General features: G+C 37.7%; 1 protein-coding gene across 1 annotated transcript in view; it reads right to left on the bottom strand.

Annotated features, from left to right (window-relative positions):
- STAM (signal transducing adaptor molecule) overlaps window positions 1-20,464 on the bottom strand; it is a 68,310-nt gene that overhangs the window by 43,622 nt on the left and 4,224 nt on the right. The window contains exon 2 of the mRNA XM_082452872.1: window positions 7,293-7,377. Within this exon, the coding sequence (XP_082308998.1) occupies window positions 7,293-7,377 (85 nt within the window). The remainder of the gene's footprint in view (window positions 1-7,292; window positions 7,378-20,464) is intronic.

Genomic DNA, 20,464 nt, shown 5'->3' with positions numbered 1-20,464 from the left:
TCTGCCTGGGACCTCTGCTTGCAGCCCTTTGCTTCTTCTCAACAACTTTAAGATCATCGCATAAGTGTTATCCTTCACGCCTGTGCTTCCCTGAAAAACCTAAGTAGGTCTCCCTTTTATTCTCCACTAAAGCCCTCTGCTCACTATCTTCTTAGACCATTTCCTGTTTATTTCTATCGTCCACTGGCAAACTGTTACCATAGCTGATGACAAAGGCTGTACCTGCTTTATCCACCACTCTAGACCCAAAGCATGATACCCAGCCAGTACTCACTGTTTGTCAAATAAAAGCAAAAACGACTGATACAAAAAGGATGAAATGAACTGAAGTAATTCTGTGACATTAAGAAAGTGAAAGAGACTGGGAAATCAAGATCACGCTTTACAAAAAAGCCTTTAATTTTATTCCTGCTATAACTCTTCCCCTAGTTTAAATTACATTAAAAAAAAATCCTAAATATGAATCAGATTCTCATTTGTTAACTAGAAAAAACTAGAGTACCTAGAGCTGTTGTGATGATTAAATAAAATGTTTATAAGGCACTTAAACAAGACCCAGCAGATAATAAGCAGTCAATAAATGTTGGCTATTATCCTTAAAAGATTTTAAAACCTAAGGCCAGTAAATTGAGGGTATGATTATTACAAAACATATGTTGGAAGAAATCTGTTTCTAGAACTGATGCTGCCCTTCCAACTTGAAGAAGTCTAGGTCAGAGATTACTTTTCCCTTAAAAAATCAGGACATAGTCTATCAACCTCCAGCTAAAGGTCAGAAATAGTCAAAGCCCAGGTCCAGGACAAGACAACATAAAGCCAATGAAAAATATGTTTAACAAACTCTTTCCCAAAGGCTTATATTTATATTTTTCACAAAATATCAGTAATGACTATCATTTTCTCCTTCTAATTCTGTACGAATAAATCAAAGACTTACTATCCAAATAGATCCCTTATCCAAGTAAAGAAAAAAGTTTATCACTTTGTCCACTCTCAGTCAACTATATTTTTGTCTAAAGCTAAACAAAGACAGTTAAGACAAAAAATAATAGCACAAATTAATCTGGATGTCAATTACAGAGTTTTAATTTTAACTTTTTATTGCGGATAATCAACACCTACCCTCACATCTATTTTTTATATATGAAATTATAATCAAATCAATCAAAACTAATAGACAAAAGCTATTTATTATGGGAAGCTATTTATTATGTTAAAGAAAACTGCTACTATTATTCTGAAAGTCCTCTTGATTCTGAACAGAGACTTTTCAGTCCCTCATATGACATCATTGGCTAAGCATTTTTCAGTACTTACGACATTGGAACTGCACACTAAAAATCACGTGAATATCTTTGGAAGTCAGAAAAAAATTTTCAGAATTTTTTTTAAAGTTTTAAGTCCAGCATATTCAAACATTTCAGGCTGACAGGATATATTAGGGAATTAAGTAATTACAAATGCAGAATAGTGTCTAATATGCTTATTGTCTATTAAGGCAGGGAAAAGATACTCGTATTTGTGTAAGAAACAATGGAAAGATACAAAAGAAACAGAAGTGGTTACCTATAGAGGATGGGGGAGGGAAACAGGGACATAAGTTATTAGACTTCTCAATGTTCATCTTTTTAAACTGTTTTAAATTTTGAGCCATGTGAGTATCTATTTTTGAAACAAAAAAGTATATATTTCATAAGCATAAGTATTTCTTTAATCAACAAACATAAATACACACGTACGAGTGGCTCAAAGAACAGTAAGTTTTTTTTAAAGAGGAAGAATTAAAGAGGGTTTTTCAAAATACTGCTGGAACCATGTTTCTGGGTCACAGTTCTCTGACCAAATGAAATTTCACAATAATTGGCTCTTCATTTCCCCTTAAAAATTGAGAATATTTTCCAAACAACCATAACTCCAAAACAGATGACTCGAAAAAAAGAAAGGAGGGGAGGGAGGGAGGGAGGGAGGGAGGAAGGAAGGAAGGAAGGAAGGAAGGAAGGAAGGAAGGAAGAGAGGGAGGAAGGAATTTTTTAAAAAGGGCCAAAAGGATTTTTAAGTATTATTTTCTTAGGGAAGAAAGACTTTAATATAAATTACTTTATGCACTAAATAATTCTACAATATATTGCTGGTTACAAATCATTTTGTTTAAAAAAGAATCTTACTGAAATAGAAATGCTTTTCTTAAAGTTCCCTCCACCATCCCTAAATCCGTCCTCTTAAATAGATCTGTATATTTTATAAAATTACAGATTAATACCATATGGCAATGTTTTTTTAAAAAAAAAAAAAACCTAGACTGTTGCCTAGTATACAAATAACCTGATGAACTGCATTCCAGTCCATAACGCCCCTCTACTTCAACGTGCCCTATCTACATTTGCCTCAGGAAAACTCATGTCTCCTTTTCCCTCTCACACCAATGACATGTCTCAATCTTTTCTAAAGCACACCAGGTACCTAGAATACTTCACTGACAACCTACAATACCGGTTCAATATTCTCATGCTACCATCAGCAACCCATATTAAACATATGTATCTAGATTCCTAGACAACATAAACCAGATTTCCGTAAGTTTTCCACATAACTAATTATGAAATGATTTAAAAACTTAAAACCGAACTGTAAGTGGTTACCAGGTTCTGGGGACGGGGGAAGTGGTAAGCTGTTTAACAGGCAGAGCTCACTTGGGGATGATGAAAAGATCTGGAGATGGATAGTGGTGATGATCCCACAACAATGCGAATGTACTGAATGCCACAAACTTCGGTCAAAGAAAATGTTTTCATGTATAATAATACACTTGCCTTTATAATAATGCAGTCATAAAATATTTTTATTACTTTTTTTATGGAGAAAGGGAACCAGGAAGACAAAAGTGCTGACGGCCCATGAAAGTCAAAATGTGGCCCTGATGCTTATTTCCTACTATGAAATCATCAAGGTACAGCAAGAAAGTGAAAATAATGAAAATACAACTGGATATGTATGTAAAACATTACTTTTAAAGAGAAATCACACGCATAAGCAAATTTTGTGGGTTTGATTTTTTTTAAACCCTATAATATTAGAATGGCATCTCAATTATTACACAATCCTTTTCAAACAATTCTTAATATTAACAAGAGCTATAAAGAAATATCACATTTCCATAAACAAACAAATAAATGCTTGGAAATTAACTTAATGAGAATTTAAAGGAACTAGAGAGCAAGTATTAAGGAAGATAAAATAAATGAAAGAGAAAAAAGGAAAAGAAGGGAAGAGGAAAGGAAAAAATATTGATTAAAAATAAATAGAACTACCTCTCCTTATTTAAATTAGCAAAGCTGAAAACACTTCCTATGTAAATTCATAGATTTAGCATAATGTCAATTAAAATCTCCAAAGTATAATGAAATACTAAGGAAAAATACTGAGAAAGAATATGTTGTCTAAAGTAAATTTGAAAAAATTAAAAAATGCGGATGTATCTAAACCTACTGATACTAGACAACAACAAAAAGCAAATAGAAAACAATTACTTAAAGCTATAAATTAGTACATTTTAAGTATACAAGGACAACATGGATGGAACCTTGAAGGCATTATGCTAAGTGAAATCAGTCAGACAGAGAAAGACAAATACTGTATGATCTCACTTATATATGGAATCTAATAAAATCAAACTCATAGAAACAGAGAACAGACTGGTGGTTGTCAGACGGGTGGAGGGGTGGGCAAAATGAATAAAATGGGTCAAAAGGTACAAACTTCCAGTTATAAGTAAGTTCTGAGGCTGTAATGTACAGCATGGAGAGTATAGTTACAATACTTTGTTGCACATTAGAAAGTTGCTGAGAGAGTAGATCTGAACAGTTCTCATCACAGGAAAAGACAGGAAAAAAATAACAAATTATCATTTCTAGTATAATAATGTTAACATGAAGAAAAACAAATTGATCTCTTTAAATCTTCATGACACATCATATAGGATTTTTAGGTGGGTTACAAATTTATTTTTTAACTAGAAAAATATGGAATATTTCTAGTAATGAAAGGGAGTTTGTCCTTTCATTTCAAGCAATTAACCAAATTATTATAAAAAGTATCTACAAAATGCAGACTACCAAACTAAGGATAAAAAGAAAACTGATGGAGTGAAAAGAGAGAGGAGGGACTTTGCAACTGGAATGCTAGATAAAAGTTTTATCTCCAAAATACACAGGGATGGAGCTAGGTCGATACCTAGTCCTCAAAAGACAAACTGTCACAAAATATCATTATAATCAAAAAGAGGCAGATTTGACATAAATACACTACCATGTGTAAAACTGATAGCTAGTGGGAACCTGCAGTATAGCACAGGAAGCTCAGGTCGGTGCTTTGTGATGACCCAGATGGGCAGGATGGGAGGGAGGTCCAAGAGGGAGGGGATATATGTATACATATAGCTGATTCACTTTGTTGTACAGCAGAAACTAACACAACATTGTAAAGGCATTAAAAAGAAAAAGAGGCAGAGGTGTACCCACTTAACCATGCACCAGATACTATTATAAACACTTTATATATATTAACTAATCTAACACTCACAACAAGCCCCCTATGAAAAAGATACTATTTTTATTCTCATGTAGCAAACTAGAAAAGGAAGTTCCTATTTACCCACCAGTGACAGCTAAGCAGTCAGAGCCAGGATCTGAAGGCAGGCAGTCTCAACTCCAGACGCCATGCTCTCAGCCACTCAGCTATTTGCTTTCCTCCACACAACAAAAATTCATAGACCTTTCATCCTACAAATCTAAGTCTACTAGATGTATATAAATTACTATTATACAAGGCAAAACACAAATAAGAATGGTTTTGACAGAGTGCTTTGAGGATTCAGGTTTTCGGTAATGATTTTCAGTACTAGGGAAAAGGAAAGCCTTTGTGGAAGAAATAATAGCCATAGTGGGTCTGGAAGGATATGAGACACAGAGATAGGGGAAGGGAGAAGAGAATATTCGACACTGAAGGAACAGAATGACCAAAAGCATTACAATAAAGCGGAAAAGCACTGGCAACTTAAATATTTGAGTTGAAAAGTACAGTAACTACAGAAGAAGTAAATGAAAAATAAATGATTCAGAGGCCTAAGGAGGTTACTAGACTTAACTCAGTATGGAAGACAGGGGAGTAACATGGTCAGAGTTGTCATATGACCACTGGCTATAAGAACTGGACAGAAAAGAGATGGAAACAGAAGGAAACGCCAGACGTTAATTCACTAGGCTAGGCGTGGTTAAGGATGGCTCAAGTAAAGCAGGGCCAATAGAAGTAGAGAAAAAGGAACAGACACGTAACACACAGCAACTACTCAAACGTCAACTAAATTAGGGAACGTCAAACATCAACTAAATTAAGGAACTAAACAGGGCGGAAGGGATGCAAAGCCAACAAAGGAGATGGGCGAGGCCACAGTCCTGGGAACCCGCCAGAGGGAGCACACTACGGACTGAAAAGGGCTTGAGTGATGGGGTGGAAAGGACGTAAAGACAAACTGCCCTGCCTGGTCTGACCAAGTGCAAGAACTTAACTAAGGAGACTCTAGGACATCAATAGCATGAGAGAGATTATGCAGGTGTGCTGACAGAATTCAGTAAAACACTAAATGCAGAGGAGAGTCTGAGGTTTTAGGTGTGAATGAAAGAATAACCTTGTCATGAACAGCGACAGGGGACAAAGGAGGGAATGTAGGTTTAAAGCAAAAGGAGACATGAGTTCAGGATTCTAGATGTGAGACCGAGGCTTATGTAATGTGTGAGGTTCAGAAATTATGCTGCATCCCCAATATTAGTGCTTGACTTAGGGACTCAGAGCTAAAACTATAGATGTCACATAAAGAAACTTGAAAGCTGGGAGATTTCAAAAGAAAAAGTATCAGGTAAAAAAAAAATGGACCAACGAAAGTTTAAGGAACTCTCTCTATTTAGAAGGGAAGGAAGAAGAGCCAGAGAAGGCACCATCAGAGTTAAGATTACCACCAGAAGAATCAAGCAGAATCCAGCAGTGCTCCCAAACATTCTTCACATGGAAGTACGTAAATAAGACAATATTTGTGTGGCACAAAGGGGTAGATGTGGCTACTAATCACTGGACGTTATTAACCCAGGAATGAAGGAAACCATTACTCTGTACACCAGTCAATCCCCTTGAGGCACTGTTGAGAAAGCCCTGTATTACCAAAAAGTCTGTATGCCAGAAAGTTTACAATTCTATTTCCCTAAAACTGTCTCTCTTTCAACAGTCACTGATTAGTTGGGCCGAATGGGCAGATGTGACAAAGAAGAAAAGAACACAGAAATAACCAAAAAACTTGGTAATTGAGAAATCACTGATGACTTTAAAAATCAGTGGGAATGGAAACAACCTAAATATCCATCAACAGATGAATGGATAAAGAAGATCTGGGGAATATATATATATATATATATATATATATATATATACACACACACACATATATATATAATATTCCATTGGATATATATAGCCATTGTGTGTGTGTGTGTGTGTGTGTACACACACACACACACACAATGGAACACCACTCAGCCATAAAAAAGAATGAAATAACGCCATTTGTGGCAACATGGATGGACCTAGAGATTATCATACTAAGCGAAGTAAGTCAGAAAGAGAAAGACAAATATCATATGATATCACTTATATGTGGAATCTAAAATACAACACTAATTAACATATCTATGAAACAGAAACAGACTCACAGACATAGAGAACAGACTTGAGGTTGCCAAGGGTGCGTGGGGGGAGGGAAGGACTAGGAGTTAGGGATTAGCAGATGTAAACTATTACATAGAGAACTGATAAGCAACAAGGTCCTACTGTATAGCACAGGGAACTCTATTCAATATCCTGTGATAAACCACAATGGTAAAGAATATGAAAAAGAATATATGTATAACTGAATCACTTTGCTGTACAGCAGGAATTAACACAACATTGTAAATCAACTATACTTCAATAAAATTTTTTTTAAAAATCAGTGGGAGAAGTTAGATTTCAGGAGGCAATTATGGACAAGGGAGAATAATTAAAGTATCAACATTGTTACCAGTCATGTTGCCCCTTCTGGTTACAGGGAGTAACCTAAATGGGATGATTCCTCAAATCTCACTAGCAAAAACATTCTCCTTTTAAACTAAATTGTGATTGTAATATGCTTTACCTTCTAACTCTTGTTTCATTCATGTTAATAAACAGGAAGAATAAATAAAAATCCTTTGAAACTTTGCAACACTTACCCAGTGCGAGACTGACCGACTTTATCACAAATATCCAAAATGAGGCCCCAATCCTCAGCAGTATTCATCTCACTGGTTGCTTTCTCTGTATATTATAAAAAGAAATCACAGACACATTTTTAAAAATCTTTAAGAGGTAAATGATCACATTCAAATTACCAAACTGTAGTATAATCAAATATTAACAAATCACAATAGGTGTCAACACCTGGTTAATGAAATATTTAAGTCCATCTTTAAAAGGAGGTAGGGCACCTTTATTACCTATCATAATTATTTTCCCCATTTATACTTCATTTGTTTGTTACTTAGTATCAAAAAAAATACGCCACTGATTTTTTGTTATAAAAATACACCCACAGGCGTGCACACACACGTGCACACAAATCTATCCCTTTCTGCACACAGAAAGACTAAAATAAAGAATACTTTCATTCAAATAATTCTTAGCTTTACTCGCCAGCGAAGGACCATGACTAGACACAGATCTCTATCAAAATGTTTCAGGCAATTAAATTAATTAACTATCTAGTTTTGTTGATTTTGTTGTCTGGGGGGGGGGAGGTGCTGAACGAAAGAAAACCAAGCTTTAACTGAATATTTTCCCTTAAGTAAAAACTTGAGAAGTTGAAAAAAACAACAGAGGTATGGCAGATTGAACCAAATCACCTAATTTAGACCCCTTTCTTAATTACAATAAAGGGACTTCTTTCTTCTTTAACACAGACACACAAGGATAAGGAAAACATGAGAAGCAATAACAGCAACAACATCTCAGAAGCTACAGGACAACATCGATACATGGTAAACTACTCAGAAGACCCAAGAAAGGTGAATCCTGTATTGGCAGTAAGAAAGAAAAGCTTAAGAACCAGCTTGGTGCTTTGCGACAACCTAGAGGGGTGGGATAGCGAGGGTGGGAGGGAGGCTCAAGAGGGAGGGGATACGGGGATATAGGTATGCATATGGCTGATTCACTCTAACACAGTACTGTGAAGCAATTATACTCCAGTAAAGATCTATTAAATAAATAAATATTAAAAAAAAAAAGAACCAGTCTGTTGAATCCTCAGAAAATTCAAGTACTCATAGCAGAATGTCTGCAATTGAGAATGAAGAAGAAAAAGAGGACCTCCAAGTTAGCAAAATCGGTTAGTGCTGTTTGAAATGTAGGTAGTCCCTACTTTGCTTCCTTACAGGCTCTAGCAATCACCTCTCCCCCTCGGAGCAAATGAGTGATGGTTTACTTTCTGCAGGTAAAGCACATTTTTTTTTCTAGACAAGGAAATACCAGGTATAGTTGAGACTTAGGCACCAAAAATAAGCAATTACTTCCGTTTTCCAGTCCAGCACGTAAGCAGCTTGGAAGTATTCCCTTCATCCTAACAAGTAAACAGTAAACAAAGTGAAAAGTCAACAACTCTTCTTAGATACCTCAGAAGTGAGGTCACAGGGCAAACTGCTGCCCCCAAAATGAGACAAATAGATAGGTGGATACAGAGAATCACAACTTAACAGAGCAGAAGCCCGTGAGCAGAAACATCTCCAGGAACCAGTACCAGGGCACAAAAATCTAAACTGAAACTGACAAACTGCCGGAGGAGAAGTGTGCACAAGTCTGAGAGTTAAAACTCCAGAGAAGCCTAGGCTTAGGGCAGTCCCCACACTTCTGTGAGCTTTTTTTTTTTAAATAAATTTATTTGTTTTATTCATTTATTTTTGGCTGCATTGGGTCTTCGTTGCTGCATGCGGGCTTTCTCTAGTTGCCACGAGCAGGGGCTACTCTTCGTTGCTGTGCGTGGGCTTCTCATTGCGGTGGCTTCTCTTGTTGCGGAGCACGGGCTCTAGAGTGCAGGCTCAGTAGCTGTGGCGCACAGGCTTAGTTGCTCCACGGCATGTGGGATCTTCCCGGTCCAGGGCTCGAACCCGTGTCCCCTACACTGGCAGGCGGATTCTTAACCACTGCACCACCAGGGAAGCCCTTTTGTGAGTTTTACTTCCATGGGTTCTCCCAGGTTCTCAAGGTGAATATCACAGAAAATTTCTCCTATTTTTCCAGCAGGGGGAGAGAAACTGATCTTTTTGAAATACACCAGAGTATTCTCTTCTTAACAAGGCCTACTCTCAAGAGAAATAATTTTACCAGCACCTAACTAACTAGAGTTTTATCAGAGATTAACCCACCTCGGGGAAGGGAAATCCCAACGCTAGCCTGCTCTAGCCTTCCACGTGGGAGAAGGGGAATATCCAACTCCAGCCCACTGTAGCCATCCCGTCCCAACTTAAGGGAGAGCAGCACATGAAAATTCACTCCCTGGGGCGGAGGCTCACTGAGCCCTAATCACAGGACTATCAGTACCTGATCCTCACACCACTAAAGGCTGGTGTCCCTTCATCTAGTACATCGTCTCCAGCTTCCAGCAAGCCACACTCTATAATGCGAAGACCACCGTTGGAAGAGACCAGACTAGCATCAGAACCAGACTCAGACATGACAAGGATGTTGGAATTATCAGACCAGAAATTTTAAAGACTATGATTAATATGCTAATAAGAGCTCTAATGGAAAAAGGAGGTAACATGCAAGAACAGATGGACAAGGTAGGCAGAGATATGGGAATTCTAAAAAAGAATCAAAAAGAAATACTGGAGATCAAAAATAGTATAACAGAAACAAATGTCTTTGATGGGCTCATCAGCAGTCTGGACATGGCTGAGGCAAGAATCTCTGAGCCTGAGGATATGTCAACAGAAATTTCCAAAACTGAAAAGCAAAGAGAAAAAATGACTGGCAGGGGGGAAAAAAACTGGAACAGATTATCCAAGAATGTGGGAAACTATAAAAGCTGTAACAAAGGCGTAATTGGAATACCAGAGAAGAAGGAGAAAAAGAAATGGAAGAAATATTTGAAGCAAGTATAACTCAGAATTTCCCCAAATTAATGTCAGACACCAAACCACAGGTCCAGGAAGCTCCAGGAACACCAAGCACAATAAATGTCAAACAAACCAACCTCTACACCTAGGCATATCACATTCAAACTGCAGAAAATCAAAGATAAAGAAAAAATTAAAAAGAAGCCAGCAGAAAAAAACACCTTTCCTGTTCAGAAGTAAACATAATGATTACACCTGACATCTCAGAAACCATGCAAACAAGGAGAGAATGGAATCAAACAGTGTGGAGAGAATGAAATCAAACAGTGTGGAGAGAAAACAACCACCAACATAGGATTATATACCCTGTGAAATTATTCCCAAGGAAAGGAGAAATAAAGACTTTATCATACTAAGAAACATTGAGGGAACCCGTTGATAGCAGACTGGCTTTGCAAGAAATGTTTTAAAAAGGTCTCCAAGGGGAGGATATAGGAGACATGTATACACGTGTCTGTGTATGCATGTGTGTGTGTGCAGGCGTGTGTATAAGTGAAATGAATCACAGCAAGGACACCAGGAACAAAAGAGAGAAATTAGGAATAGTTTGCTACTAGAAGGTGAGTTGTACTACCAGTGAAGTGGTACAATGTTATTTGAAAGTGGACTTGGACTAGTTGTAAATGTATATTGTAAACTCTGAAAGAAGAAAAAAAAAAAGTATAACTGATATGCTAAAAAAAGAGGGAAAATGGAATCATATAAAATGCTCAATTAAAACCACAAAAGGCAGGGGGGAAAGTATAAGAAACAGGAACAAAGAACAATGGCTACAACTAGAAAATTGTAACAGATATGGTAGATATTAATTCAACAATATCAATAATCACTTTAAATGTTAATGGTCTAAATACAGACAGAGATTGTCAGAATGATCAAAAGATGAGATCCAATTATATGTCATCTACAAGAACCCACTTTAAATATAAAGATACATATAGATTAAAAATAAAGGGATGGAGAAAGATATACCATGCTAACACTAATCACAAGGAAGTGGGAGTAGCTATATTTCTGACAGAGCCAACCCTGGAGCAAGGAAAATTATCAGGGACAGAGGCATTACATAATAGTAAAGGGGTCAATTCTCAGAGAAGACAACAATCCTTAACACGCATGCGCCTAACTACAGACTGTCAAAATAACTGAAATAAAAAGTAATGGAACTGCAAAGAGAAACAGATGAAGCCACTATTATAGTTGGAGACTTCAACACCTCTCTGTCAGAAATGGACAGTTCCAGTAGACAGAAAATCAGTTTAAGGACATAGTTGAACTCAACACCACCATCAATCAATTGGATATAATTAACATCTGTAGACTATTTCATCCAACAACAACAGAATACATTCTGCTCAAGCTCACCTGGAACATAACAAAACAGACCATATTCTGGGCCATAAAACACACCATAACAAATTTAAAAAACTAGAAATCATACAATGTCTGCTCACAGGGTACAATGGAATTAAACTAGAAATCATTAACAAAAAGAGCTGGGAAATCCCCAAGTATGTGAAGATTAAATAACACACACTTCTAAATAATACACAGGTCAAAAAAAGGAGAAATATTAAAATATTATGAATTAAACAAAAATGAAAGTACAACCTATCAAAATTTGTGGGAGGCATTTGATATCAATGCTTAGTGGGAAATCTGAATTTATACATCAGAAAAGAGAATCTAAAATCTCTAATATAAACTTCGCCCTTAGGAAACTAGAAGAGGAAATTAAATCCGAAGTAAGCAAAAGGAAAAAATTTAGAGCAGAAATCAATGAAATTGAAAACAGAAAAGAGAGAAAAATCAGTACAACCAAAAATTGGTTGTTTGGAAAGATCAATGAAGTTGATAGACAGGGTAACCAAAAAAAAAAAAAAAAGAATGAGAGAGAAAACACAAATTATTAACAGCAGAAATGAAAGAGGGAACCTCACTACAGATTTCATGGACATAAAAAGGATATTAAATGAATATTACTATGGGTGAAGAGCATTGAGAGAATCATGGGAGCCTCCAATTTATAGCCAGTCAGTCAGAAGCACAGGTAACATCCTGGACTGGCACCTGGAGTGGGGAGTGAAGGCAGTCTTGTACGACTGAGCCCTTAACCTGTGGAATCTGATACTCTCCCTAGGTAGATAGATAGTGTCAAAATTGAGCTAAATATGTGGAACATCTAGTCAGTGTTCACTGAAAACTGAAAAACTTCTTGGTGGTGTTGAATAAAAACACATAGTAATTATCAACAACTCTATGCCCACAAATTTGATAACCTAGAAAAAAATGGGCCAAGTCCTCAAAAGACACATTTGCCAAATCACAAACAAGAAAAGGCAGACAATCTGAATAGGCGTATATCCATTAAAGAAACTGAACGAATAATTAGTAACCTTCCAAAATAGAAAGCACCAGGCACAGAGAGGTTAATGGTGCATTCTACCAAACATTTAAGGAAGAAATTATACCAATTCTCTACAATCTCATCTAGAAGACAGAAGCAGAGGAAATACTTCATAACTCATTCTATGAGGACAGTATTACCCTAGTACTAAAACCAAAGACATTAGTGGAAAACGACAGTCCAATATCTCTCATGAAAATATCAATAGATGCAAAAATCCTCAACAAAATATTAGCAAATCCAATGTAGAAGAAAGCAACTTAGAACAAACAAGAGCCTATATAAGAGGAAAAAAAACTTCAAAAAGAAATAACTGTTATCTTCTGAAACAAAAACTATACCAAAGCAGAAGGTAACCTGTCTTGACTGGAGCACTGTAATGCCAAGAACAGGCATGTTAAAAGACAGCATCTCCAAGAGCTTCACTAATATTTCCATGTTTTTTAACCTGAGATGGTTTGGGGGTACAAAGCCTGACCCATACCAAGATTCTTACCTATAATGATAGGTCTTCGTGATGAGATAACGCAATTCCTGATCCCCTATTCCCCTCAATGCCCTGCTACCTCGTTCAACAGGCAACACTTATTTCCCCATTTTGACTTACTACTGAGAGCTGGACGTCAGTCGTAGCCAGTTTAAAAGCAGAAAATACAAAGCAGCCAACTCTGTCCAAATTCTTCATAGGTTTGCAATACCTAAGCCATATCACGGTCCCAAGGGATATAGCAGCACCTGCCAGTTAGTCACTGCCATGGAGAACTATCCACAGAATACAATAAGGTGGCAGTGGGTGATGGGTGATGACCAATGGGTAGTGGCAGACAGGGTACCTATGTCCAATTACCCTACCATTTTCTAAAAGCAGATGATTCACACAAATTAACTCCTGTTAAGAATTAACACAAATGTCCAAAACATCTGAGATCATGGTAAGGTGACTTATTTGCAGGAAATTACAAAAGCTGGACAGATAGTCAACAAAATGGAATAAGTTTCTAGTCTAGGCCAGACCCTATCTGAAGTAGCTCAGACTCTAAAAACCGAAAATGAAACCAACAGATAGAGACCTGAATATATATAGAAAAAATATCACAAGAAAAATGCAAAGCCTAAAGCAAGCTGAAAAAAAGGTAAACACCTGGGAGGAGAGAGAATGAGTATCAGGAAAGGATTCTTAATGTATTTCGAAACTAAGACAGAGGGGAACAGGAATAATAATAAACTCTTATTTCTATTTAAGTGAATACAGTAAAGTTATCAAAACAGAAGAGAAATATAAAGAAGAATGTAGGCTGGCTGAAATAGAGACTACTTTGTGAAAGGCAGGAAGCACTCTGAGACCCAAAATACAAAATGAGGCATCTGTATTAATTCAAGAAACACCAGAAAGCCTAGAAAATCTTGAGCAAGGAAACAATCTGATCAGAGCTGGACTTTTAAGAAAAAAATGAATCTATTGCCAGTATGTAAAAATGGTTTGGAAGAGGGAAAAGAAGAAAATATAATGAGAAACTTAACATTACTCTGGAAGCTAAATGGGTTACTTTGAAAGCAAACGTCTAAACGCTGTTTAATTTGTTCTCGCTGGCAGGTATGCCAAGAGGATAACTGAGCCAAACTGACCTGTTCAAGCTTCCATAATTGTAAATCCCTTGAAAATAACAATTTCTACTTTGGGTAATTCTTTCAATATTCATGCTTTCAGCCTAAATGCTCAATAAGTAAGAAATCTCATCATGTAACTGCAATATGAATCCATAAAAGTCATAGAAACATAGACCTTTAATAGCATCTACTTTAATGGTTTTCAAATTTTACCTTTCAACGCAGAAACCCTCTACAATGTAATCCTGATGCTGACTACCCAGAGTTAGCACACACTTCACAGGTTGAGGGCACGGAACTCCCCAAGTCTCCCCTCACTTCAGACACAGAAACAAGCTCTGGGGTTTCCAGCCACATGCACTTCTGACCAACTGGCTACAAATTCAGGGGTTTCCACTATCCCCTCAGGTTCGATAATTCACAGAACTCAGAAAAGCATTTATAATTACAGTTTTATTATAAAAGATACAAATGACAACCAGCCAATGAAGAGAGACGCACGGGGCTAGGTCTGGGAGGATCTCAAATGCAAAGCTTCTGTGCCCTCAGGACTCACCATCCTCCTGGCACATCAGTGTGTATCACCAACCAGGAAGCTCAACCGAGGTTCGGTGTCCAGAATTTTTATTGGGGTTTCATTATGAAGGTATGGTTGACTGAATGACTGGCCACCTCCTAGAACTCAATCTCCAGGCCTCCTCCCCCTTTCTGGAGGTCTAGCTGATATCGTGTGACTCAAAGCCCCAGCCATCTTATCACAAGGTTAGTCTTTTTGGAGCCACCAGCCCCCATGCTGAGTCATCTCTCTAGCATGGACCAAGGTATTGTCCCAGGAACCCACCATGAGTTAGAAAGACGCACCTATCACTCAGGAAATTCCAACGATTTACAGGTTCCCTTCCAAAAAACAGGGACAAAGATTAGTAAAATTCTTTATTATTCAACAATCTCTTTTATACGAAAAATTTGTCTTAAAGGAAACCAATATGTGAAGTAAATTCAAGCGGAATTGCTCTAACTGAGGAATCCCAGAGCCCTACCCCATAAACCCCCAATACCTTTGAAGCCCAAGAAGACTGAGTGAGTCATCCTGAACAATATCCTCCAGTCTAACATTTACAGTCCACGGATTCAGCGTCCACAGGTCAAAAATAGTCAGAAAAAAAATTCCAAAAAGTTCCAAAAAGCAAAACTTGAATTTGCTGTGTGTGGGCAGCTATTCACATAGCATTTTCATTGTATTTACAATTATTTACAAAGCATTTACATTTTATTAGGTGTTACAAGTAATCTAGAGATGATTTAAAGTATATGGGAGAAATGGGGACTTCCCTGGTGGCACAGTGGTTAAGAATCCACCTGCCAATGCAGGGGACACGGGTTCGAGCCCTGGTCCGGGAAGATCCCACATGCCGTGAAGCAAATAAGTCCATGCACCACAACTACTGAGCCTGCGCTCTAGAGCCCATGAGCCACAACTACTGAGCCCGCGAGCCACAACTACTGAAGCCCACGCGCCTAGAGCTCGTGCTCCGCAACAAGAGAAGCCACCACAATGAGAAGCCCGCGCACCGCAAGGAGGAGTAGCCCCCGCTTGCCACAACTAGAGAAAGCCCATGCTCAGCAACAAAGACCCAATGCAGCCAAAAATAAAAAATAAAAAAAATTAAAAAAGTATACGAGAGGGGAATTCCCTGGCAGTCCAGCGGTTAGGACTCCGTGCTTCTGCTGCAGGGGGCGCGATCCCTGGTTGGGGAACTAAGATCCCACATGCTGCGACACAGCCTAAATAAATTAATTAATTAAATAAAGTTAAAAAAAATAAAAGTATATTTGAGGATGTACGTAGGTTATCTGAAAACATTATGCCATTTTATATAAGGGACTTGAACATCTGCAGTTTTGGTGTCCACAGGAGTCCTGCAGATATTGAGGGATGACTGTACTTCATCTTAGAAAAGGAAAGCAAGTTATCACTTTGATCTGGTAGTGCACTTAATTCATCATCCTCACTGACTGGTAGCCAAGCAGATTTTTTAAAAGCTTAGTGCATTTTTGAAAAAGAACACACTTAAATCTTAAAACCTATCACTCTGTTTAAAAATAGTTAAGCTTATTAAAACTTAACTTATTAAAAAGTAAGTAGTTAACTAGAAATGACAAGCTTATGTCTGATAAAATACAAATTGTCTATTATCATAACTAAGGATGATCTGAATTAAGGCATACCCAGGAGTGTCTGGTATAGTCGTTAGCAGATATTATGCTAAACATTCTCCTATGCACAAACAGGATCAGGATCTGACTCAAACTTAAATACACAGACCAGAAATGCAACCCATTTCAGAACGCTAAAATTGTTCACATTATTTATTGATGCTGCCTCAAGATCAAGAGCTATATAGCACAGTTCTTCTACGTTGTAAAACAACAAATACTTTTTGAATCAGAAAAATATAAACTACCAGTAGCAGTTCAACATGGCTTTGTGAATAGCAAATGAATTCAAAACTATTTATTTTCTAAGACAAAAACACGGTATGTGGGAAAATAACACACACTTGCTTCTAAAGAATTCAAAGCTTCATAATGATCTCATTTTATCCTCAGATTATCCTTTTCCTTATACCCAAAAAGAGGAGATTGAGAAATTTGCCTAGCAGTACCCAGAAAAAATCACACACTGAGCCTCATTTGAATTTCAGTAGTCTTCTCAATGGATTGAAGCACTTTTTTCTGATAAGCAGCTACTTCTGATTTTCTCAAAATTTATGACTGCCGAAGATTTGGGGAGGTAAGAAATGCTGAGAGGATGACTGCCCATCACATTCAGGCTACAGGAGAAAGACTGGCATTCAGTCAGTTTGGAGACATAAAAGTTCATCAAAAATGGCCAATGGAAAAAGCAAGTCCTAAAGAAATTACCCTCTTTTTGAGATCGGAATCAATTTTTCAAAAACGTTTGTTTCACCGAATATCCCTATCCCTCCTGACCACTGGAAATTCCATTGGAAGAGCAATCTGAAGCTCTTCTAACCAGAAATGGAAGTAGGTGTCAAAGCAACAGCATGAAAGCATCTCAGAAAAGAGCACAAAATAGAAATGAAAATCTAGAAGCATTAGAAAGAATAGCTTACAGGAGAAGTAAAATAAGAACAGAAGAAACAATGAGCACAAAATTTCTTAACCCAGTGGATATCAGACCTTTAACAGACCTGTATTCTAGATTTTTACATTTTTCTCCTGAGTATGTTTTTACAGTAACTGATTCCAGCCCTTAGAATCTGAGTAGCCTCCAAAGGCTCTGAACGATGTCTGCCTCGATTATAAGAGGAGTTAAAATGTATCCCTTGCATACTACACGGCAGGTACTGGGCTAAGTGCTTTACGTGCATCATCTCCTCAAAACAACCTTAATGAGGACTAATGAAGAGAAAGGTATGGCAGCTCAGAGGAGCCAGATGAAAAAGCCGTGGTGTAAAACCAACAAGGAAATATGCCTTGAGGAAAACAGTGGAGACTGAAGAGGTAAAAAAAGGAGCCACATGCTACAAGGTCTTATATGCTATGTTGAAAAGTTCAAATTCCTGTGAAAAGCTGTAGATTCACTGAACTATTTTAACCAGAGGAGCCATATCACTGTCACCTGGAAAATGACTGGGGACAGACTGGAGGCAGGGATAACAGAGCTACTGGACTCTCCTAAAAGAGCAAGCTAAACCTGCTGGGCAGTGGCGATGACAACAGAAAGGAGGGGAGGCCTGAACGGACGGACAGATGAATGGACTCAAGGGCTATCAGGAAGAGAAGCACACGGACTACGGCAGCACCAGAATCCTGGAGGGCAAGTTCAGGGCGGTTGGGACACAGTAGACAGTATATATTTGCCACGGGGATGTAGAAAATTACAACTACAGAATTTAAGAACGACTCCCAGGTTCTTGACATATCTGACTAAGTAAACTGAAGTACCAGTCATGAGAACAGAGGAAAAGCAAACTTGAGAAGAGAAATTTGAATATGAGTTTGAACATGCTGAATTGGAATATTCAAGTCCAGTAAAGAGAACGTCCTGTGCTTTTTAAGTGTTCCTCATAGCAACTCCTTGAGGTAGATATTTTTATCCCTATTCACACAAGTGGAAAGTAAACTCAGAGGGGTTCTGTACTTGCCTATGTCCATATTTTGCCCACTTACTAACAGCAAATGCTGCACCTGCAATTTAAACCCAAAGCCCAAGCAAGGTCTTTCCATCACACTAACCTGCAGGAGAAAAATGTGACATTGACATTTACGAAGATTAAACTGGTTGTGGTTTGATATTTACTGGGCTAGCAAAACAGACTAAAAACATGTCCAATTCTGTAGGCTATGAGCCGGTCCAAGGTAGTGTGACTAGGAATGCAATGTAGTATAAAAACAAAGACATGATGATTTGGTAGAGGCAGGGTAATGATTCAAAAATGCCTCTTTGGTTTCAAATCAAGATAACTAGAACATTATAAAATAACTGCATAACGAAGGAAGAACTAGACTGGAAAGATAAGTTCAGTTTTCTGATACACTGATTTTTGATTTTTTAGGTGATACTAGAACACCAAATAGATACGCAAGACCAGAACGATAGCAAGATATCAATAACTCATCCTTTAATAAATACTTATTGAGTGCTTACTATGTACCAGGCACTGTCCCTGAAGTACGAGGAACAGAAATGAAAAGTTCTTGTCCTTGTGGAGTTTACATTCTACACAGGCGGCAATCAATCAACCAATCAATCAATCAATGTGAGGTAGTTGAGTACTATAAAGAAACAAAATGGAAGAAGGACACAGAGAGGGTAAAGATGGATATTTTTTACAGAAGGTAATCAGGGAAAGCCTCTCTTAGAAACTCTTCTGAACAGAGTCTTGAATGATGTGATGGACATCAAGACCTTCAAATACCTGAGGGAAAAATAGCCTAGGCAAAGAAAACAGCACAATATAGATACAGAGGCAGGAATGAGCTTGGCATATTCAGACCCAAGAAGCTTAGAATGAGAGAGAGTGTTTGGAGACTGTCATCATATCAGAGACATAGGAAAGGTCAGACTATGGGCCACACTAAGGAACTTGCATTTCCCTGTAAGTGGGATGGGAAGCTCCTGGAAGGTTCTGAGCAGGTAAATGACAGTACCTAAGATTTTTAAAAGATCACTGACCTTTGTAAATGAGAACTGATTGTAAGGGGCAAGAGTAGTAGCAAAGAAGCCTGCTAGAAATCTCCTGCCACAGTCTATGAAAGAGAGAACGATGACTGGAGTAAGATAATAGTGATGTGAGAAGGAGAAGTGATGAGATTCTGGATATATTTTTAAAGTAGAGCCAGAAGATCTTGCTGATAGCATGGATATGAAGCATGCAGGAAAAAGAAGAATCAGTGATGACTCCCAGACATTAGAGATGAGTGACAGTAAATATCAACGGTGCCATCTACTGAAATAGGCAAGGATGAAGGAATGAGCAGGTTTGGGGAAGAAGCCAAAAACTATTATTAGCTCTGTATCCCATATTAAAGATAAGGAAACTGAGGCACAGAATATCTAAGCAACTAACCCAAAGTCACACTGCTGGTAAGCAGCAAACTTGGTAATTGAGTTCAGGCAGTGTAGCTCCAGAGTCTGAATTCTTAATGCAAAGCTAAATTGCCTCCTAAGACTCCAAAGGGAAAAAAAGTCTCAAAAAAGAAGTTCCAGAACTGAACATTTGGAAGTCACAAAAAGGAGAAGGCAAAAAGACTAAAAAAGAGCTAAGCAGAAAATAGGAAAAAGTTTGGTGTCCTGGAAACCAAGTGAATAAAGTACATCAAAGAGGAATGCTAAGAGATCAACAAAGAAATGAACTAGGAATTGACCGATGGGTTTGGCAAGACAGAAGTCACCAGGGACTCTGAAATAAAAACTTGATGGAATAAGTTATCTTCATAATTTAAGAGTTGAACTTAGCAAGAAATATAACATCCAAAATGAGATTCATGTATTCAGTAAGTGTTTACTAAATGTTTATTAGTGCCAGAGACTGGTCTATGTGTTAGGGATACAGTAGTGAACAAACCAAACAAAAATACCTGTCCTCATGGAGCTCACATTCTAATAACATATTTAGGCGCTTCTTCAAAGAAAAAGTGATCACCAGTATTTTATCTCTTTATATGAAATGTTACGTGGTATAAATCAGTA

This window comes from Balaenoptera physalus (genome assembly GCF_965194825.1).
Source record: "Balaenoptera physalus genome assembly, chromosome: 2".
In the NCBI taxonomy this organism is placed as follows: domain Eukaryota; kingdom Metazoa; phylum Chordata; class Mammalia; order Artiodactyla; family Balaenopteridae; genus Balaenoptera; species Balaenoptera physalus.
This window is presented reverse-complemented; position numbering and strand designations above follow the sequence as displayed.